This window comes from Lathamus discolor, chromosome 3 (genome assembly GCF_037157495.1).
Source record: "Lathamus discolor isolate bLatDis1 chromosome 3, bLatDis1.hap1, whole genome shotgun sequence".
NCBI classification, from domain to species: Eukaryota; Metazoa; Chordata; class Aves; order Psittaciformes; family Psittacidae; genus Lathamus; species Lathamus discolor.
This window is the reverse complement of record NC_088886.1, coordinates 118,062,033-118,085,393: the sequence shown is the minus strand read 5'-3', so window position 1 is coordinate 118,085,393 and position 23,361 is coordinate 118,062,033. Positions and strand designations below refer to the sequence as shown.

Here is a 23,361-nt window from a genome sequence, read left to right as displayed (position 1 = left end):
ACTGTTAGAAAAACAAGTGCTTCTTATCCTTAGAAGGTCAAGTTACTCTCACTTTATGTTTTAAGTTTCTTTTTTTTGGATTTCAGAGTTTGTACATACAGTCTATGTTAAAAGGAAGGACTATTTTCATATCCTTTCCATTTATTTGTCAAGAGAGTTGGATCAAGTACTGTTTATTCCTCTATAAGCTTGTGGTTCCTTCTTGAGGGCTGTCAGCTGAACAGTACAAAACCGACACTTTCACAAGACTGACACATTTGTGTACTGCTAAAGTACCTCAGATCTTCTTCATCACCCATCTCAATACCAGCCTCCCTAAGCATGGCCACAGCTTCACGGTATTCCAGCCTCAGAGTTGGCTCCAAAAACTTAAATGGCTCACAGGGGAACTGTTTGTTCACTGTCTGAATTTCAGTTTGGAATCTATATACAAGGAAACAAGAACAGAAGCAAAATGCAAAACAGTCAAGAAATGTACTTTCTTTGCATCCAATAATGATTTTCCAATGGCAATACAATTTTGCCACAAGAGGTCCCTCTTGTAACATAAAAAACTGTTTTAAAGTCACTTCTGGAGTAACTGTACAATCCTAATGAAATATTTCATGTAAATCAATGCATCTATTGCAATAATATACATGTTAATACTTTACTACTACTTCCATTTTATACCTTTTGTAAGAAATAACTGACTAGATCAAACTTACCCAGTAAAGAAAAGTCCTCTTTTAAGTAATATCCTATTTTAAATATAAAAAAGAAAATTCCTTCTACACAGATGAAAAGATATGCACTTCTGCTTGCAAGACAGGCTAATTTGTAAGCAAATGAAAACCACCTCCTAAACTTCTGACCTGACTTTTCAATGAGTTAGACTGTGAATAATGGAAAATAATCTTTGCTGCTTTCACGGAAGAGATGCAAGCTGTTATAATAAAATTAAATCAGAAAAACTTTCTTAGACAGCAAATATTAATTTAAAAATCTAACAGTCAGTTTACCTGTAGTGGCACAAAAAGAAGGATGTTTTAAATTAATGATGGATCATTTCTGTTAGGAAGCCCATCAACAGTGAACAAGTTTTCTTAGAGAAAACATGTTCTAGGAGATGCAACTTGGGCTAAAAATATTTTACTGCCCTATGGTTTGAGTGAACTTTAAGTCAGGTACAAACAGTTAAGAGTAAAGCAAAAATGTTTTGAAGTTCTGTTGTAAATCAAGTTACTACTGATTACGTGACAAGCTTAGAATAAAACACCCATTTCATACCACAATGCAAGAGATCATAAAGTTGCTCATGAAATCGAAACACTTTCATTACCTTTCCTGAAGTCCCTTGAATATCTGCACCAAGGTATCTGCAATCTCATCTACCACTTCATGATAGTGATAGTTAAAAGCCATTTCAATGTCCAGACCAACAAACTCAGTCAGGTGTCTGTGTGTATTGGAGTCCTCAGCTCTAAATACTGTAAAATTAAACAATGGAAATTCTAATTGACCTGGAATTATCATTCCACTTTGAAAAAATAACACTGACAATCAATTACATCAGCATTTGGATTAGACAGACAATGCTGTCTTCAGACATGACAATTCTCACTGAAAATCAACAAGAAAACTAGCTGCCTTGGAGCATCATTTGTAACAACAGTGACAACATTATTGTAGCTGTGGTGCTCAAAGCATACAAGGCAGACAAGGCTGGTAGAAAGGCAGTATCTCTTGTTAGACCAACAGACAGAAGTGGTAAAAACAGACAAGCTTTTAAGGTACAGAAGGACTTTCAGATTTGAAAACTGTCTTTTTCAGAGGAAATGGATTTGTACATGTGTGTGCTCCGGTTCGGTTTGGTTTTCCCAGATGTATGAGTCTAATATAAACATGTCTTCCTATAAACCATGACTCATTTGTTAGCAATTAGCAAGAAATTTAAGATCTTCCAAATTACCTGCCTTTTTTTTTTTTAATTGCATAAACTGTTATTGTTGATTTGTTTTCCAGCATTTCCTGCTTACATATCTTTGAACTGGTCTTTGAGGTCTTACGAAAAATAAATAAATAATTTTAAAAGCTGTATTACCACCTAAAAAGGCCAAGTCCCACCAGCTTTTGAGAAAGAGAGAACCTATTACTGATTTTTTAATTATCTACTGACAGTCCAGATAAAGAATATGTTTTCCAAATAAAGTTGTTTGGAACACATACAATAGCAAGGGGTAAGTATATGTCAATATGCAACCTAAAGCACATAAAACCTAGCTTGCTTGTTTTAACTGCTTACTACTGGGCAACTAAAGCCAACTAGGCTACTATTGGGCATGACTAACAGCAAACTATGGGTTCAGTGATCACAGTGTTGTTCCGTGTTTTACTAATTTCATCATATTATCAGTTTCCAATGTAACTCTATAGTCTTTATCCTCACAGAACAGCAGGCACTGGATATGAGTTCTCTACTTTTACTACTCAAGTACTTTAGTTTTGTTCCAGCAACTTCTCTATCAACTTTGCTCTTATTAGGTGCCCCAGCTGAATTTATGTTTGTATGTGAAACTGTATTAAGTGAAATCATTCAAAGTTCTCAGCATGTGTATTATCTTATTTGTACCACAGCTGCTAAAAGCCATCACTGCACACTTCACACTTTGGATAAACCAATGCTTTTCTTACCTGGCCCAACGCAAAAAACCTTTTCAAAGTCAGCACATATACACATCTGCTTGTACAGCTGTGGGGACTGAGCCAGGTAGGCACTGCTTTTGAAGTATGATACAGTAAACACATTGGCTCCTCCTTCACTGGCAGCTGAAAAGCAAATGCTTGCAGTAATTGTTAAAAAAAAAAAATGTACAAAATGTATCTGACGTAGACTTATTGACTATTGGTCTTACATTTAGCAATCAGAAGGACAATTTTCCCCAAAGCATAGTAGAGGTAAAAGATATATGTGAATCCATTAATTCTAAGAAAGTTCTGCAGCTCAGGACTGTCATACATTGTCTTGCAAAACTGCAAATTTAGATTAAAATGTAGTAAAATGTAAATGTGGTAAATGTAGTTTAAAATGTTACCTATTCCCAGCTGTCCTTCATCTTAGAGTAAGAACAGCAGAGAATGCATGCTTGTATCATCACATCTACTTGCAGCCCAACATTTCTGTGGAAACCAGTGACGTAGACTTCCAGGGGTTAGCTGCAGATGCCGAGATCAAAGTGCATATCCTGTTTTGCCAGGACCATCCTCTCTAACTGAAGGCATAAATATCTCTCAGACCCAGAACTAGATTTACCAGAGGACACCTGCCAAAGGTATAAAGCTTTTTCTCAGTATGAGGCAGTTTTCCTAGAAGGTTACCTTTAGAGAACAGGAACCAAGAATACACAAATTTGAATCCCTTACTGCAAACTGCCTACCCAAACTATCAGCTGAGTCACTTTATGTTTCCATTTCCCAGTGTGTGATATCAGAGTTATAGTTGCCTAACTTGCTAACAATATCTTTGAAAGTTCTAATATTAAGGTAACTGTAAGTAAAGTACTAATTATTATTATTACTAACCATTCAATTGAGATTAATGCTGCTTCTGTCATTACCACTACTCCCACTGAAATGGTTTCAGTGAATATTTACAGCTATATTTGAATACAAGTAACTTTTAAAATACTGAATCTTAGAACAAATGTTTCTTTGATATTTAAATTGGAAGCTTAGTAAAGACTGCACCAACTTAACTTAGTTATTTTTACAAAACATGACCTCATACAAACAATAGGATGCTTGCCTGCCTGCTTTCAATGGTACACTGCACAGTAAGAATAGCACACTTCCTCAAAGATCCTACGTAAATAAACTACTTGGGAGTCTTTAATATTTCATGCCATTTCAACTGTCTGCAGGAAAAAAGTTATCTGAACTTACAGTTCAACGATACTTTCCAGATTGAAAGAATACTTGCTTACATATACTTTGTTAAAAAGCCCTTTTTTTTACCTCAGTCAAGAGCTGTCTTCAAAAAGATAAAGTATAAAATTCAGTAGGCAAAATGTACATGTAGAATGAATGCACATACAAAAATACAAATATTCTCCCCTACATTTTCTATGCATGTCTTAGCAACATCAACAAAACCTCAAAGAACACCAATAAGATGGGAAAAAGAATCCATCGGTAAATCAAGTAATTTAACTTTTTAGAACAATACAGTAGATCATCTAGAAGCAGAATATACATTTCCAGACTTTAAGTTGGGCTGAAGCTGTTATGCCACACTTTCAGAAAAATAATCTACCACCACTTGCTAAAAAAGTGACATATTGTATAGTATCATCTTTTATACCATGATATGTTTGTTGTAACTTCTTTACGATGGAAGCTACTTTTTATCTAAATTAGAGTGGAATGTGGTGGTTTTTTTTTTGATATGGGGTATGGAACTGGCAGCATCCAAAACTGAGATCACTGATTTGAAGAACAATGCATATGATCAGACATCTGTATTTAACCAAATTAAAACTTTAAATGCACTGCAAGGTATATAAATCAGGTATATATATTTGTCTTGTCATTCCTTTAACATCTGAAGTCAGCAGAAAAGTAAACAACAACTTTGACACCTATCAGGAGAAGGTTGCTTTGTTGCATCTAAATTAGAAATAGAATTTTACGTTTTTTACATAAAAACTTACTAAATTTTTTACAGTTATGCTGAGCAACTCTAAAAGAAAATGACCTGTAGCTGCTGGATCACATATACATTACCTGAAATGATTTTAGGAGTCTGAATTTCCACAAATCCCTTGCGAATAAGAGTTTCTCGGAAAAGCTGACAAATTCCAGACTGAAGGCAGAAGATTGCCTGACTGGTAGAGGTCTGTAAGAAGAAGATAAAATAATGAATCCTAAGTTAGCTTTTCCTGACTGTTAATTTTTCTGGAGAGCTAGAAAGAGGACGCATCTCTTGTCTTAGGAGCACTTGATTAACGTATTTGCCTAAACAGAGAGAAGTGCAAATAGGTAACTGTTCATTACACAGAAAGAGTAAAGGAAACAAGAGAAACCCTTCATTTCAATTTATGGCATATTCAGTTATAAAGGAGACACTATGGACAGTTTTACATTTACATAATTACTTATTATATGCTTCTGAAAATAAAGATTTTATAGTGAGAAATTGAACAAAACCACTAAACCTATTAAAAAGCTTTCAGCACACTGAACTAGAGCAGCTAGAGTAACATACAGCATACGATAAAGGCAAAGCCATCAGTAACTTAACATGAGGTAGAAATATTTGTGTCTATTAAAGGCTATCAAATACAACATTTTGCATGTAAAAACACAACCACATGTTAACCATGTACAACACTTCCACAAAACCATCCCAAATCCAAGGTCTAAACTCTCAGCATTTAAAGCAGTCCACAAAACACCTGATAATGTGAACTGCAGTTCTGTCTTTTCAAAATTTACTCCCAAAGTACATTTAGTTGGGGAAAAAAAAAAAAAGGTAGATTTAGCTGAATTGATCATCATCTTTTTGTTTATGTATATGACACAGTTGAGCTACTTATCTCATTAGTAAGTACCTACACTAAATGTTCCTGTAATGTTCTTGGGCTTTAGCGTGAAGAAACAAAAAAAAGCCCTTAGTGAATACTGAAAACACTGCAATATGTCAACACTGAACCCATATCTGATTTTGTGCTTGCAGCATTGAAGGCCTGACAGTTAGCAGCCTAGAAGCGTATATAAAACCTACTGAATTCTTGCAAACAACTAAGAGCAGTTCTTTACGACAATCTGCGTCACAGCACTGTTTACTTCTCCTTTCTGAAAGGTACCTGACTTTTCAGTTAGCGTAAAAAGAGCCTTGTGGGCTTTTTCACATGACTCCTACAAAACCACAAAACAAAAAACCCCCAACCAAAACAAATTATATAAGCATCCAAATTTAGACAGCCAGTCAGCAGATATGTTGAAATAAAGCTACATCCGTCGTCTCTGCAAGATAAAGATAGTGCTTCACTGAAAAACCAAAAGAGAAAACTGTAATAATGCTGCAGATCTGCAGTAATTTGGAGGTATTTGCACTTTTAGCTGACTGATAAAGTATCTCAGGAGTATAAGTGGTTCAGACTAGTAAATAACAGCTAGCAGCTCTCACTGTCTGATAGCATTACCCACAGCCACTACTCCCACTACTTTCAAAATGAAGGCAATGAGGTTTTGAGCAACAGTTACAAAAGTACCCTCAAACTTTTTCACCTTTTCTACATGGTTCTCCCAGAATCAGACATATGCTAAGACTTTGCCTGAGTTCTGAGTATAATTTGCTAGTATTACATGGAAGCACTGGGATGATTCAAAGGGTTATTTGGGTTGTTTTGGGTTTTTTTTTTTTTAACCATCTCCTACTTAGAAGATGAAAGACATTTTCCAAGAGATGACAACTTGTTTGGGTTTACCAATACAAGTTTTGATAAATTAGATAAATTTCAAAAAATACTAAGAGAGAAAATGCATCACATTTATTTAAAGCAGGATAGTAACATTTTCTTCGCTCCCCTTCTGATGAACCAACACCAAGTTTCATGCCAGAGCAGGTAAGAACGCAGTCCTAAATCATACAGTCCTAGGAAAAAGAAAAATGGTTGCTGTACCTAATCTGAAAGCAATTACTTGGTCTGACCTAAAACTGCGCACAGACAGTCAATAATGAGCACAGTTCTCCAGTAACAGTAGTTTGTCAGACAGTTAATTCCTCCTGGCTTAGTGAGGACGCAGAGCAAAGACTCTTGTCTTCCTAATCTCATCCATAATGATATATTATGCTTAAAAAATAGTATTTGTGAAAGCAGACAAATTCACAGATCTGGACACTGAAGGTTTCATCTAACTATAGACCAAGTAAAGCACAAGCAGCAATTCTCCATACCGCAAACTAGACCTGACAAGACCACTCTGCTTTCTACCCAAGGTAGCTGAGTTTCAGTGTCTGTTCATTCAGACTGACAAGGGCAACTTGAGAATTTGTGATGCTGGTGAAGGGCCTGGAGAACAAGTCTTACAAGGAATGGCTAAGAGAATTGTTCAGTCTGGAGAAAAATAAGGCTTGGGGGACCTTATCACACTCTACAACTACAGAAAGGAAGTTGTAGTGAGGTGGGTGTCAATCTCTTCTCCCATATAACAAGTGATAGAACAAGAGGTAATGGCTTCAAACTGCACCAGGGGATTTTTAGATTGGATATTAGGAAGAATTTATTCACAGAGAAGGTGACCACATCCTGGAACAGGCTGCCCAGGGAAGTAGTGGACTCACCATTCCTGAAGTGTTCAAAAAATGTGTAGATGAGGCCTTAAGTGATATGGTTTAGTGGTGGGCTTGGCAGTCGTGGTTGGAGTTGATTATCTTAAAGGTCATTTCCAACCTAGTTGATTCCATGATTCTACTGCAGTCTCCTGATAAGAAACACACCAGTAAGATGTCTGAGACAAGCTCCTGAAGAACCGTAACTCAGTGTGCAGTGGAGCCAAATGCATGACCTCAGAAGTTTTATGTGCCACTACAGCTTGCCAAAGATGGCTCTGTATCTACACATGAAGCAAAATTTTTCAGATTTAATTACATCCTTTGCGCTGGTATAATTTTTTAGGAAAAAAAAGAGTGAATTTATCTGAAGAAAATAATGCAAGCTGTTATGTCGTCTATCCAGCATCTCTTTAAATGAGATGCTGGTATGTGTATTACAAAGTTTTGTACTATGGTAGGTAACACCATTACCATGTGAGCTACCAACACTTGGGTACAACACAACAAACTGTTGTAAGACAGAGACAGCTGTCAAAATGAATCCATTTTCACCTTTGCCTTAAAAAGATTTTGCCATGACATTCTTTTCCTGTAGTGTTTATTCTTTTCCTGTAGTATTTATTCTTTTCCTGTAGTATTTACTTTAATATGAACTCTTTCACATACATATTGACTAACCATCTCATCTGAGACTACGGCAAATATTCCTTCAAGAGTTAAGCAGAAACAGAAATAAACTTATGTCACTTAAGATGATTTTACATGAAAACTCACTATTTCTAATAATCGCCTTTGTCGCAAACAGCAAAAAAATGTGTAATTAACAAACCTGAAATAGGAGTTTTGGTCATAATCTTACTCCAGTTTCACCGGTGTGTTTGTTATTTAAATATCACAAAGGAAAATATTTATAATAATAGAACAGAGTGTATTTTAACACTAAAAGCAAGATTATAAAAACAATTATCACATTTCATTTGGCACAAGCTGCAGTGTTAGAATAATAGCCATGTAAGCTGCCAGAGACCAACAAATGTGCTCAACAGAATTGAGGACAGTTAACACCTTATGTGATCCTATCTCAAAGAGGTGCGACTGAGGCACATACACGCGCAAAGTTGTGAACTTTTCTTTTTACTTTCATGTCAGCTGTAGACTGTTCCACTCTCACCTCAGTTTTGCTTTTGTGTGTGCCTGCTGTTAACTAGCTATCTTCTGCCATGAAAAATCACTACATACATTAAGTAGGCTAAATAAAAAGGGAAAATAATACAAGCAATATTCTTTTAAGTAATACACATTGTTTTAAATATTTTTGCAATTTCTCTACTATATATGAGAAAAGAAGGTTTTTGCTACAAAATACGATTTCTGTTAAGTAACATTTAACCCCAAAGTGACTGAAGTAAACCCTTATTCAAATTTCAATATTACTTATATTGATATAATATGAATATATGAAGTAATGATATAATATGAAGATATGAAGTCTCTTGTCTAAATGACTGGGACTGTGTTATGTCTTCACTACCAAACCACTACCCACAGTAAAATAAACTGTACATCTGCTTGTTCATTACAGCTTGAATTCAGTGAGGAAAAACACAGCTTTTGCAATTAGTAAACTGAATTCAACACAATGAAATCAAGCTTTAAGTAATCAAGTATTTTGGAAAAAAAAAGAAAAAAAAAAGAAAGCAAAATTGCATTAAGATCAGTGTACTGCTGGATTATCATCTAACAACTAGAGATAGAGTTTAATGTTGATGCTTTGCCCTGAGCAGTTTAAATAGGATAATGTTGACCCTATAAAGACCATGCTTTGGTCTCAATGAGCTGTGCATTAGCAGACACAATTATAGAATCAGGACTGCATAATGTGCATAATTCAAATCAAATCTGGAGTGATACTGTTAAGATAAAAACCCTACTGGACATAAAAAATAAGACAGAGTAAGGAAATCAGTCAGGTCCATTGTTAAAACCGGATGAACCTGAATTGATTTTTATTTCAGATGAAAACAAAGAAGCAAAGCCCAAAAATCAGCGTTTCACTTTTCATCTTTTCTTGTTTTACACTTACCACATATCTTCATGAAACGAATACTTCAGTTAAGAACAGCAGAATCATAGAAGGAAAGATCTAAAAACACAATCAGTGCTCCAATTTGCCTTTTTTAATTGTTCCAATAAAGGAATGGTAAATCAAACAGCTCTAGAATCAACCGGTTTGACTTTTATTCAGCTATCATGCAAAACAGATATGTAGGTCATTGCTTCCTCATATTTGAAAGAAAATCTGGTCTATACAAGGACTCTTTCTTCTTACCAGCTCTCCTATCTCTACACCCCTGATTTTTCTACTCCACAAGTTTGTGATCTGTATTTTATGAGTTACCCCACCAGGAACAAATTCATTCCTTCTCAGTCATGATTCTTTGAAAAGGATTTTTAAACCCCTCCACCTTAAATAATCACCCTTTTACCTCACCATCAGAGTGACAACTACAGCAATAGCTTGGGATCTTGGCATTTAAGTACTTCCCATCCTTAACCTCAAATAAAACTATCAGGCACCTCTGGAAGATCTTTGTCAGCAACAAAATGCAAGACTGTTTAAAATACAGGGCACAACTTGGTCTATTTTCACATGTACACAAGCATGAAAGTCTTGCAATCTTTGTAGAATACTCTGCATATTAAATCTCCATTAATACAATTTCCTTATAATTAATTGTACTCCTTTTGCATCATAATCACACTCTCCTTTTTATACATCATAGCTGGATAGAGTAATGCTGTCTTCTGAAATCCAGTCCCTTTCATTGATGCAATAACTGAGTTTCACAGCTCCACTTTATCACAATTTAGCCCTATCTAATGAACTCATTGTAACTACTTAAAACAGTTAAACTGCTTAACTACTTTAAATACTGTATTTAAATGGACAATAATTATAGTTCTATTTAAGGACTTTTTTTAGTCTAAGTCTAGCCACGATCTATGCATTTAGTTTGTTAAATTTAAAAAACATAACAAAAAAAAAAAAGTATCTCTATTTTTTATGTTTGATGACCTCCTTCTTCTTTAAAAAACTGGGGCACTGAGGAAACCAGAACTAGATGGCACATGTATCTGTGGCTGGACTTCCTCCCACACTTGTAGGAACAGATCATTTCAATATCTATGTCAGAACCACTCTGTTAACATTTCTTCCCTCCTGGCCATGATTTGGCTTTCCTAGAAGGAAGAGGTATGGGACAGCAGTGGCTACCAATGGTTTCAGGTATCTCCAAGCTTTTAAAAGATTGTGTCTTCTAATCCTCCTTAGATCATGCCTACTTATGCAGTGCACTTGAAACAGTAGTGGTTCTCTGAACTCCCATTTCTGAAATACAGCTCCAGTCTATCCAACCAAATCACTGAAAATCAATTTTTTTTGTTTGGTTTTTTTTTTTTTGTTTCTGTTTTTGGTTTGTTTTTTTTTTGGGGGGGGGTTGTTCAGTTATTTTGAAAGACAAACTGCCTTTGTGTCCCTGCTCTTGTGATTCCACTACATACAGCGCTTAGGTTGTGTACATACATATAAGCACATGTTCTCACTGGAATTTCCCCTTTCTCCATTAAATACTTCGTCTACTAATTCAGGTCTTCCTCTTAAAAAACACAAGTCAAAGTAACACATTATTATTTAGAATCTTCTTTTGCATAAGCAAAGCTTCTGCAGAAAAAAAAAAAAAACGCAAACATGAATAGGCATGAGCCTGCTGTTCCAAAATAATCTGCTTTTGTTCTGAAACAAATAATGGAATGTGAAACAAACATGCAGAAATGTTCCTCAGTCAGAGACAGAAACTCTTCCTGTACATAGGAGGAAGTTAAGATAGATACCTAAGCCTAATTTAGGGAAAGCTGTGGCCAGATTACACCCAGCCACAGGTGCATGCAGAGGATGAACCATAAAGCACTGAAGTACTGAGATTTGACACTTCATTCAATTTCATAAAAAGTTACCGTGAATTCCTGTTCAGCATGAAGTAGCTGTTTCACACCACACAGCACCAGCTGTTGGAACCAAGGAGAAAAACAGCTTCTGCAGAAGGCAGAATTAAGGTTCAGACCTCAAAACAAGGTGCCAAATACTGCTGAATAAATGGTGTACTGACACTGGTTGGGACATACAAGTTATAAAAGGTCATAGCAGCATCCACTTAGCTCACCAGCTGTACCCTCCAGGCAGAATACTGATTAAATAATCTTCTATTACCAGCAGAGATCTGTAAGAAGTACTGGGAGAGTCACACTGGACTACTGACAGTGTACAGGGATAGAACAATTTTAGCCCACCCCTTTTGTTCCATCTCTTGTGTTTATTATGGTATTACAGTCTTCCTTCTTTTTCCATTACTATATGCCTTCTTAGGTTTTACTCTGCAGGTGCCCTCATCTTAATTACAGCCAAGGATACTTTCATGCCATTATTTTCAGCTAGTATTTTTAACTGTCATTCCTTTTGTAGTATTTCTCGGTTCTCTTTGGGGTTTCATGGCTCTTTACCGTTTATTATATGTCATTAATTTAATGGATTTTCTTAAGTTTCTCTGGAGTGCTGTTGAGTATTTTTCTTCATCACCAGAAGTTCAACTAAAACTTTTACTTCCAATCATCCTTGAGTTCTTCCTTCAATTTAATACCCTGCCTTACCACTACCATAAGCTGCTGATCCTTTAAATGATTTTCACTTTCAACCATTAATATAGAATTCTTTTCATCAAAGGCTTAATTTAAGACACAGATGAAGAGACCAGTATGATGAGATACTGAGTATCCTGCAAAGTTATCACAAATTGAAGTTGCTCAGTATTATACATAAGGTCAAGTGAAAAGCAATCAACTTTGGTCCAGTTAAAACAATTTGCACATGTAGTTTTAGTTGCTGAAATATGGAGATCAGACATTCAAATGCTTTAAGCATCTTAGTGTCAATTTTTTGAAATAAATAAATTTTCCAGTAAATAAATTACTTTTATTTCCCAGGTTCATAGACTGAAATAATGAGAACTACTACTGATACACTGAGTTCATTAGCAGAACTTTGAATGCAGTACTATATACACTGTAAAAATGAGCAAAGTTCTTTATTCAATGAAAAGTTAATAAAAAATTTACTGTGGAGAGCCAAATATAGGAAAAGACAAGAAAGCCTCATGTCAGTAAGAATGGCTTATTACTTACATGCTTAATGTTAGCTGCTATTTCAAAACAAGAAAAAAAAGTTCTGTATGTGATTCAGCAGATAGTTTTTTGCTGCTGATCTGAAAGAGTAAATATTTGGGAGGTATATGAATTCACAGAACGGTGTTGTCTCTATGACCGGAATGAAGAAAGGTGTTTCAGAAAAGAAAAAAGCAAAACATAAGGAAGAAACAAAGAGAATGAGATTGGTATCACGGCCTGGTACAATTTCACTTGTGAGATGTGTTACAGCACCTCTATTAAACACTGAATTAAAAACTTCCATCTTGTGCTTCAAAACTGAGCTTACTACAGTTTTTAGGTATATCTGAGAAGAAACATTTCTAAATTGTCCCTATTCAATCACCCTTAACTTTTGTAAATATAAAAGCCCAGATGTACATGGTCACATGCCAAATCCTAAATGTTCACCTTTAAACTACTAATATGTGTTCTTTGATTAATGTCACAAAAGGTGAACATTTAGGATTAAAAAACCCTGTGTTTTCACAATGTCACTCACAAACAGAAAAATAGGCTGTTTATTTTTCCTCTGGCCAACAATACACTTCCATCAAATCCGTGACTTTCACTGCTTCACAGATTAGAAACACGAAGAATAAACACTTGCAGGCAAGCATGCAACACAGCACGTTTCTTACCCTCAGATCAATGACTCTGTTGTCCAGTCTTGTATCCTGGTTTACAGTAGCTCTTCCATCCTGAACAGTTGTGCAAAAATACATAATGAATACACACACCTTAAAAAACCTCAACCAACCAAAAAAAAAAAAAAACCCCAAACAAAACAACCCAAATCAAAATCCCAAACCCAAAAGCAAAATCAAGAACAACAAAACGAAATACATGGAAAAACATCCTTTGGCTAAAAACAAGGGCTACTTCTAAGTTTAGTAGAATTTCTAGATCATTCTAGAAACTGGCAGCAAAACTTAAGGTCTAACTTCTCCCAGAGGTCACAGGCAGAACCCAGCTATGAGTTCTGTGCGTGTGTGGTCAGTCTAGAAGACACACACAGAAGACTACAAACCCTCTGGTTTTGACCTTCTGCAGTTCAGTAGGTAACAAGGCTATAGAGACTTCTAACCCAGTTCTGTGTAATAAAAAGGAATTAAAATGCAAGCCTTACAAAACGCCCAAATCCCTGCATTAAGGAAGTTGCCTGGATTTCATGATGTTGTTTAATTACAAAGACAATAAAAAGCATCTGAGGATACAAAGTTTCACCTCCTCTCCTTCCACTTCTGGCCGAACAGCATCATCCAGCTGTAAGGGCAGTCGGGGTTCAGCTAAACTGATCACATAGATCTGAAATTGAGACAGGAACAGAAATAGCATAAGAATCAGCTCAAAAGGAGGTGTGATTTCCAGAAGAATATTTCTGGCACAGACTTGAAACAGTGTTTGCATAGGCTGTTAACTGCAACACAGTGATTTTATTCAAATACTTGAGATACATGGGTGCATTCTCATGACAATACTGGAAGTGCTTAGTTGTTTTCCTGTTGAAAGATTAAAAATAATTTTTTTTCTTCTGGGAAGCACTGAGTTGAGCAATTACACGCTGCCTGAGAGACAAGCCTATGGGCATGAATGCCAGGTCTGAAACTATTAGATCTCACAGAGTTTCAGGTTCTGATTCCAGCAAGATCATCTGAAAGATATCTGAAAGAGCCATTTCATACTGAAAGCTCATGAGATACCTAAAATACAATCAGAGAATGAAAACCACCTTGCCCTACAGTGTAGTCACATTGCAGTGAATTTGATACTTTTTCAGAAAAATCAAGCATATGATAATCTGCACATATATTACAACATGTTTCTTCAAAATCTGCAGATTTTCCCCAACACTGTTACCTAAAATTTACCTTACTGCTGTAACTATAATAACCGTTGTACTCAACTCTTAAGGTGACTGTTTCAGCTGTATTTTAGGCATACAGTTTGGTTGAAAACCTTTACAAGGAAAGGATATTCCATAAAGGTTTAAATACGCTTTCCATTTAAACAAATTATAAAGTTGCACTTCCTCCAGCCCTACAACACAAGCTACAGGAATTTCAGAGCTTCCATACTATTAAGCCAGGGCTCTACTTTTGTTGAGATATGTATTCCATTCTATTGTATTAAGGGGAAGATTGAAACTTGCTAATAAAGAAGAAACTTCTGACTTGCATTTAAAAAGAATCAGCCTTTTTATTACAGTATCTCTTGCAGTTATGAATAAAAATCCAGAATTACAAGCATTCTTACCCAAATTGTTCCAGTGAGATACTTTTTTTTACTTTTTCATGTAATTCAGATGGCAGATAAAAATAGAAAATTCTAACAGTCAAACCTCTTAAACCCAGAAATGTTTCCTGTTTATATATGATATACTTGAATTTGTAGTTTAAAGCTGTTTTGTTTCTCTGGTATGGGACTGCAGACTGACAACCTAGACAGATGATTTTTCAAATAATTAACCAGTGCCCCACTTGCTCAAAATTTACCCTTTGAACGTGAAGCTCAACATCTTGCTGAGTACAACCTCCAATTTTCTGATGTGCTTTCCTCACAACGCCTTCTACATCCACAATGCTCTCTTTGTTGATGCTGTCAATAAAGATAGGATAGGAGGCTTACTAAATTTCACTGCACATTGCACCAGACTCGGTACTGAGTTCATGTACCGTCTGGACTGCTGGAACAGCAAAACAGAATCAAGGATTTAGGAAAAGTTACTTACTATATATATAATAACTGAGTAATTACGGAGTTTGCTAAAATACTCCCAGCCATGATAAATTCAAACTAAGATAAAAAACTTGGGAGTGAAAGAATTATGATTAAGCTTAGTGCTCGCTCAGTTTCAGTTTTTGCGTGTATATACATAAACTGACAAGTTGCACAGCTCTTCTAGGCCACATACATTCTTCTATGTGTCAGCTGATGTAATTATCTGAAAGACATGTCTTAGCCAGCAGAGCAACAAACTGAAAGGAACTCTGAGCTTGTTTAAAATACACGGCTTGTTACTGAAAGATGCAAGATGCTTGTAAGTCATTTCTCTCACTTCAGGGGACATCTTAATTACTCTCTGCTAACAGTCACTAATAGTACATTAAAACACTATACTACTTGTTTAATGCCTTCCAAAAATATGATATAAAGTTAGTGTGCTATAAGCAAACAATAACAAACGTCTCAAGAGTCGTAGGCGAGAAAGCAATTTGGATAAGCAGCTTTTATTTAGGTATTTTAAGGTACTGGACTTGAAACCAGGGATTTTCTACAGATAATCTCACCCCACTGGAAATACATTTTCACTGTCTCTTTGCTACCTTGCTTACAAAAGGCCAAATATTAGAAAGTATTTCTTTCCTTTTTATGAAAAATAACCATTACCATTAACTTCATCTTTCACTTCTCTGGCCTTCTTGAGAAGACTGGAAAGCACTTTATGTATGTCACTTGACCACATAAGCCCTTAGAAAGCAGGACAGTAGCAGAACCACAATTTAACTGCAAACAGTAAGAGGCAAGCCAGAGCATCATTGGACACTACTGATCTTGTAAAGCAAAGAGCAATTAACAATCTTCAAGTTTACAAGGCTGTATTTTTATTTTCAGTTAAACCCTTCTCCATGCCCCTGAAAAAAACAACCCACAGCTAAGTTGGAGGGTGGTGAAATTAAAGATTTATATGCACAGCAGGTGTTACTGAGGGACAGTAACTCCCAGTTAAAGGAGGTAAGGACAGAATACAACCAGGTACAAGCTACTGCTGACGGCAACTACAATCCACTTGTATCTGCACCGGTTTGTCTAGCACCACCTGGAGTAAGCCACTCTAAGAGCTGGGAACAATATCTCTGTATTCTAGCCCTACAGTCCTTTTGTACGTACAGCTACAGTAAAACCACATGAGAAACTTTCTAGGACTGAAAAGTTTCTGTTTAGAAATATCTATGTTTGAGCTAGTCATCCTCTCATATTTTTAAAGTAGGATTTACCTGGGTAAACAATAAAGCTTATCCTTTTAGTTGATGAAGGAAATTTAAGCTTTCTTCTCTGATAAAGCTTGAGTGGTGTGACCCAGAAGGAGCTGAGAACTATAACTGCTTACTTGCCTGACTTTCTAGTATTCCAGAAGCATCCATATAAGCCCTAAGAAAATTTACATAGATCTTTGGTCTAACCTGGGACAAACATTTTGATGTTATAAAGCTGAGCTCAGATTTAAGTTATTCAACATAAGTTTTGAATTTAAATGCTCAAAGTTTTTAAAAATCTGATTATATTAAAGTAACAGGAAAATTCGAGCATCAAAATTCTCAAAACCTAACAGTGTCATTATTAAGTAAATTACAAATAACTTTCAAAAGACAAATTTGAGCATTTTAGTTGATTACACTATTTGACGGTGATAAGTTTCAGTTGATATAACTGATGGGTAGCTGCTCTGAAAGTTATAGACAATGCTGCTTTACATGCTTGAACTGCTTAACCATTAGATAATTCCACATACTGTATAAAATTTGTCAACAGTATGTTTTTTGGGTACATTTACATTTTAAAAGAGCTCCAGTTGCTCAGACCAGTATAATCACAGAATCATAGAATAGTTAGGGTTGGAAAGGACCTCAAGATCATCTAGTTCCAACCCCCCTGCATGGACAGGGACACCTCACACTAAACCATCCCACACAAGGCTTCATCCAACCTGGCCTTGAACACTGCCAGGGATAGAGCACTCACAACCTCCCTGGGCAACCGATTCCAGTGTCTCACCACCCTAACAGGAAAGAATTTCCTCCTTATATCCAATTTAAACTTCCCCTGTTTAAGTTTTAACCCATTACCCCTTGTCCTGTCACTACAGTCCCTAATGAAAAGTCCCTCCCCAGCATCCCTATAGGCCCCCTTCAGATACTGGAAGGCTGCTGTGAGGTCTCCACGCAGCCTTCTCTTCTCCAGGCTGAACACCCCCAACTTCCTCAGCCTATCTTCATACGGGAGGTGCTCCAGTCCCCTGATCATCCTCGTGGCCCTCCTCTGGACTTGTTCCAACAGTTCCATGTCCTTTTTATGTTGAGGACACCAGAACTGCACACAGTACTCCAGGTGAGGTCTCACAAGAGCAGAGTAGAGGGGCAGGATCACCTCCTTCGACCTGCTTGTCACACTCCTTTTGATACAGCCCAGGATACGGTTGGCTTTCTGGGCTGCGAGTGCACACTTCCGGCTCATGTTCATTTTCTCATCGACCAACACCCCCAAGTCCTTTTCTGCAGGGCCGCTCTGAATTGCTTCTTTGCCCAGTCTGTAGCTGTGCCTGGGATTGCTCCGACCCAGGTGTAGGACCTTGCACTTGTCGTGGTTGAACTTCATAAGGTTGGCCTCAGCCCACCTCACAAGCGTGTCAAGGTCCCTCTGGATGGCATCCCTTCCCTCCAGTGTATCAACCGGACCACACAGCTTGGTGTCATCGGCAAACTTGCTGAGGGCACACTCAATCCCACTGTCCATGTCAGCGACGAAGATGTTAAACAAGACCGGTCCCAACACCGATCCCTGAAGGACCCCACTCGTTACTAGTCTCCAGCCGGACATCGAGCCATTGACCACAACTCTTTGTGTGCGGCCATCCAGCCAGTTCTTTATCCACCGAGTGGTCCATCCATCAAATTGATATCTCTCCAATTTAGAGAGAAGGATGTGGTGTGGGACAGTGTCAAATGCTTTGCACAAGTCCAGGTAGATGACATCAACTGCTTTACCCTTATCCATCAATTCTGTAGCCCCATCATAGAAGGCCACCAAATTGGTCAGGCAGGATTTCCCCTTAGTGAAGCCATGCTGGCTGTCACCAAACACCTTGTTGTTTTTCATGTTCATAATGAATTCATAATATATATAGAATATATTTGTTCATAATGAACAAATGACTGAATTTGTACAAAGCACAAGTTGACAGTAAGCTTTAAATCAGAATTCATTTAGTTAAGGGTGAACTTCTATTCATCTCCATTATTTAAGCAGAGGCAATAAATTCAAAAAAGACAAGGAGAAATGGCACTCAGTGCTTAGAAGTACACTCTATTGCAAATGATTATTAAAACTTCCTTAAAACGACCAAGGCAGCAACACAATGCTTTGGAGGCAAGAGAACATGATGATAAGAAATGCACAGTGAATATATCATTGAATGTCTCCAGAGAGGGAGACTACAACCTCCCTGGGCAGCCGATTCCAGTGCTCTGCCACCCTCAACAAAAAGTTCTTCCTCATGTTGAGGTGAAACTTCTTGTGTTTTAGTTTATGGCCATTGCTCCTCATCCTGTTGCTAGGCAACACTGTAGAGTCTGGCACCATCCTCCTGGCACCCGCCTCTGAGGTATTTACATGCATTCATGAGATCCCCTCTCAGTTTTCTCTTCTCCAGACTAAACAGGCCCAGCTCCCGCAATCTCTCCTCGTAAGAGATGCTTCAGACCCTTGATCATCCTTGTGGCCTTGTGGTGATGTTTAAAAGAATTAAAGCTTTACTCTTATGCTAACTTTTTTCCCCTAAACAGTTCTCCTCTATTTTCCCCACCTCCTTTTTCATGTTGGCATTTTGGCAAATGCCCAGAAAAGACTACTAATGACATGAATAGCAGTGTCTTCACTGAAAAGTTTCTAATCTGCTGAATAAAAACCCTCTCACTAGTAATAGCAAATAAAAAGTTTTAAACTTACTGAAGCAAATTCTCTGCATCAAGAAAATAATAGTTACATTATGTTGTATGATGGATTCATCATCAGATTACCAATCCCATGACTAAGAATTGTAAAATCATTACAGAGCTTCGATCAGAACACAGATGGAATTAAATATATGTAAAATGGTACTGGTTTAAAAATACAGGCAGAAACTGACTTTCACATAATTGTAACTGTGATATTGCAAATTTGCATAGCAGAACCTTAAACTTTTCATTTGTGATTAAATGTGCTTTTTCTGTCTCTAAACTGGAGCTGCCCTTAAAACAGTATGCATCTTCATCTGGAGCACACTTCAAAAGTGTAACAACTCACAGTCATTAAATTTGACATAATTTTAAGACGTATTTCAACTCAGTTCCTACCTATGTAGATCCCTGTATCCATGTATGCATACAGCATGGGCACATAAAAGCACTACCAAGTTTTCTACTGCACATGGGCATCTTTGTTTTTACAAATATTCATCATCTACTCTGGACTTTCACTTGCTAATTAGAAAATATGTCTTTCCTCTTCAGACTACATATTTAATCTGGTATGGAAGTAAAAGCTCGTGCATCATACGTAAACTACGAAAACCTAGAAGGTGCTGCTTTGATCCCAACAGGGAATTCCAAGAATTATACTGAAATGGTAATTTCAGTTCAAGTTACAAGAAGAAACAAGATGCTTTAATTTAATGCTAGTAACTATAGCAAACTGTTCTCCGCAGCAGCAGACTAAGTAATCTAGGTGATTTTTTGATGAAAATCCCCTGGCTAATAAAAATCCCCAAACAAACAAAAAGTGAACAAGTAGCAGAAAAGCATGCCAATGCTATCACCATTTCCATTCAAGACAACAATATTTCTAACTGTAATTAATATTACAAAGGACTAGCAACTAAATTACATGCATGATGCATTAAGACAGATGAGATGTTTACATTTTATAATCCTTAACAAAGCTATTTTAGTAATAAAGTCCAATGCTAAAAGATTCCTCTGTATAGCAAACTGCTTCTTTAAATGTAATGTTTCTTTCAAAAAATCAAGACTATAGTTACTAAAATGTCCACTAGATGCCTTATGTCCCTCTTAATTATCTGCTGGTCTATTAGCCAAGACTTTCTCTTTTAACCACAGGATTGCATTATTGTAGTCTGTATGACAACATCTTTCATCAACAGCTTCATGTTGCAAGCTGAACCCCATGTGGGCCTCCCTAAATGAATCACAATACACATTTTCTTGATCAAAAGTCTGAAGAACTGAAAGAAACTTGTTTATATATAGACTCTACATAGAAAATGTTTTACTTTGTGGAAGCATCTATACTTGTTCAGAAATTTTGTTTTGTTCTTTAACAGTGTGTTTCTGTAAACAGATTACATAAATTATTATATTTATACATTATTAAACCTAAAAATAATAAAACAACTGTCATAAAACAATAATCAATTATTCTTTATCTGAATATCAGTGAAAGTTGACGGTAATGGAGTTTACTTTGGAAAAATTAGTTCACTTTGTAAATAATTGAAAGTATAAACACTTTATACTCAACTCAGTTAAGAGCAACTGTAAAACCTATCTTCTTTTAAAGATCTTAAGTAGTAAAATTCACTACACATTTTTAATCATTTGTATTGAGGGAAAATAAAAAAAAGGCACTTTATTTCCCTTTCCGTACCTAGCTTCACCATCTGTTCACTGCATCTTGTCATACCTTTGTATCTGCAATGTAAAGAACCTTCCATGGGCAGAAAATCTTCTTGCATAGATACCATCAGACTGGAATTTGCATCACTAAAATCCCTTCAATAGAATAGGGAGTTTTCTTTAGTCTCACAGGAAGGCAGATCTGCCTAACTGCATATCATTTCATCTTGCAGCTTCACTATCAACCTTTTCCAATTTGACATATATTCCAATACAAGATAACAAAAGAGGCCAAAATATTTCAGAAATAAGTCTCATAACTGGCATATATTGCATTAATGGCATTTTAGTCCTCTTTTTCAAAACTCAAATCTCCTAGTACAGTAGGTGAGAGAACTATGTGAACTCCTGTTAAGTCAGCTATCTTACATTTCTCATCACTTACTTTCCTACATATTAATCCTGAACATACATAGAATCTGAACTAATGATCACAAAGATACAAAATGCACACTGAGGAGCAACAGAGCAATTATTCTAAATAAACCCTGGTTACTATATACTCTTTAGCCCCTACTTTACCATTCCAATTTCTGTGTTGCCAGCAAACTTTAACAACTGCGATTTAACATTTTCTTCCAGATCACTGATATAAAAGTTAAACAGAAATGGATAAAGAAAATATTTCTGCAACATGCAGCAGTTTTCCTAGTATTACGAATTTATCTAGCTGACGAACTTACGTGTATTTTTCTACACTGTGAAGTATTTTCATAAATGCTTACCCATCTTTCCTCTCCCCCCCTGCCCCTGCTTTTTAATCTCTCTTCTGAACTTCCATTCTCTAGCCTCTATAAAGAGCCATCAAGTTACTTCCTGAGTGAGGGCACAATGTTTGGGCAGCTAAATTAGAATCTGTTAAACACCTCTCCCAACTGCTAAATCATATGACATGGCTATGGGGGGATAAAGGAAGATGCTTAATGCTGATCTAAAAAAAAGAAAGGTAAAGAAAAGTAAACCCAACCACACCAATACATTGCAGAAAAAAACAAGTTGATAAATTACTAATTACATCACTTGTCACCTCTACTGGCTGACAGAGACAACTCTTTCTCTTATACAGCATCCATTGCAGGACTAGGCTGGGGTTTTTTTTCTGATGAAAGACTCCATAACTGCCAATCCAGTATCTCCAGTGGCTCTATGTTATTGACTATGCATGTTCTAAAAGTTCAACTAGAAAATTTTCATAGATTAACTCACAGAAATTTCTTTCTAAAACTGAGTTAAACCAGTGTTAAGAATGTTTTACAAAAAAGAACTCACATTCTTATGACAATGGAGATAATTAGTATAAGAATGTTGCTAGACCACAGAAGGTTATGAAAGTTCTTGGTTTCCATGTGCCAATATCTAAAAGAGGAACTGGTTTGTTTATTATTTATGAAAGTTTGTAGAAAAAATGCTCATTATTTAATCAGTTCTCATTAAAAATTCAATAACCAGAATTTCACAAAGTATTTTAAAGAACATTTTGGACCCAGTATCAAAATATTATAAAGTAGCACATGAAAAATAAAATTTAAGGACTACTAGTGAAAAAGTTTGGTTAAAAAAATTTAATGAAATGTAAGGTTTTTAAGTTAAATGTTTTCATCAATAAATGTATGTCTCCTCATTTAATGTCTAGGAAACAAAAGGAGAGGATGAAAAAAAGACACTGAGAAAGGTGGAGAAACAGTACAGTTATTTTTAGACATCTAAGACCAGTCTCACCTACTACTAACAATGGCTTTATTCTACAGCAGGTGAAAACTAGCAGGAAAGTGCCTGAAGACAAAGCATGTACTGTTGCTGTGCTTCAGGTGTTACTGGCACAGAGACCACAAGTGCACAGGTCAGGGAACAGCATCAGCATCTGAAGGACACAAGGCCATCAGACAAAATTGTAGAAGTTAAAACACGAGCATGGCAGGATATTAATGAAATACGTTTGTTGGTGGGAAGGAATCATAATAAATGATTGCACTAATGGTGTCAAAACAAAAGCAAACCCCCAAAACAAAACCCAGAGGGCTGTAGCAGAGAATGATCTATCATTCAATGAATGTGATGATAAACATATAAGCCTTTCAAAAGCACAAATATAAAACATGCATGCTATAAATTAGAGAGGCTGAAGTATCAGGATTTAACTAGCAAATGCTGTCACAAAAAGGAGCAGAATGAAAAGTCAAAATACAGCACAAACATGAGTCTGCCTACTCAGGTCTGTCAAGAAAAGCGGGGAGATGACAGGGAATTCGAAAGAACCAAAGGATGACGTTCCATCTGATTTAACAGCCCACTGCACCAGAAGAGAAGGGAGCTTTGCCCTCTTTCCAGATACCCTTC

At 36.4% G+C, this 23,361-nt stretch overlaps 1 protein-coding gene across 2 annotated transcripts in view; it reads right to left on the bottom strand.

Moving 5' to 3' along the window:
* DARS1 (aspartyl-tRNA synthetase 1) overlaps window positions 1-23,361 on the bottom strand; it is a 43,124-nt gene that overhangs the window by 5,472 nt on the left and 14,291 nt on the right. For both annotated transcript variants that reach the window (XM_065671295.1, XM_065671294.1), the window contains exons 5-11: window positions 15,067-15,169; window positions 13,799-13,879; window positions 13,213-13,272; window positions 4,762-4,873; window positions 2,674-2,808; window positions 1,322-1,469; window positions 277-423 (exon numbers count right to left, since the gene is read on the bottom strand). In XM_065671295.1, the coding sequence (XP_065527367.1) occupies window positions 277-423; window positions 1,322-1,469; window positions 2,674-2,808; window positions 4,762-4,873; window positions 13,213-13,272; window positions 13,799-13,879; window positions 15,067-15,169 (786 nt within the window). The remainder of the gene's footprint in view (window positions 1-276; window positions 424-1,321; window positions 1,470-2,673; window positions 2,809-4,761; window positions 4,874-13,212; window positions 13,273-13,798; window positions 13,880-15,066; window positions 15,170-23,361) is intronic.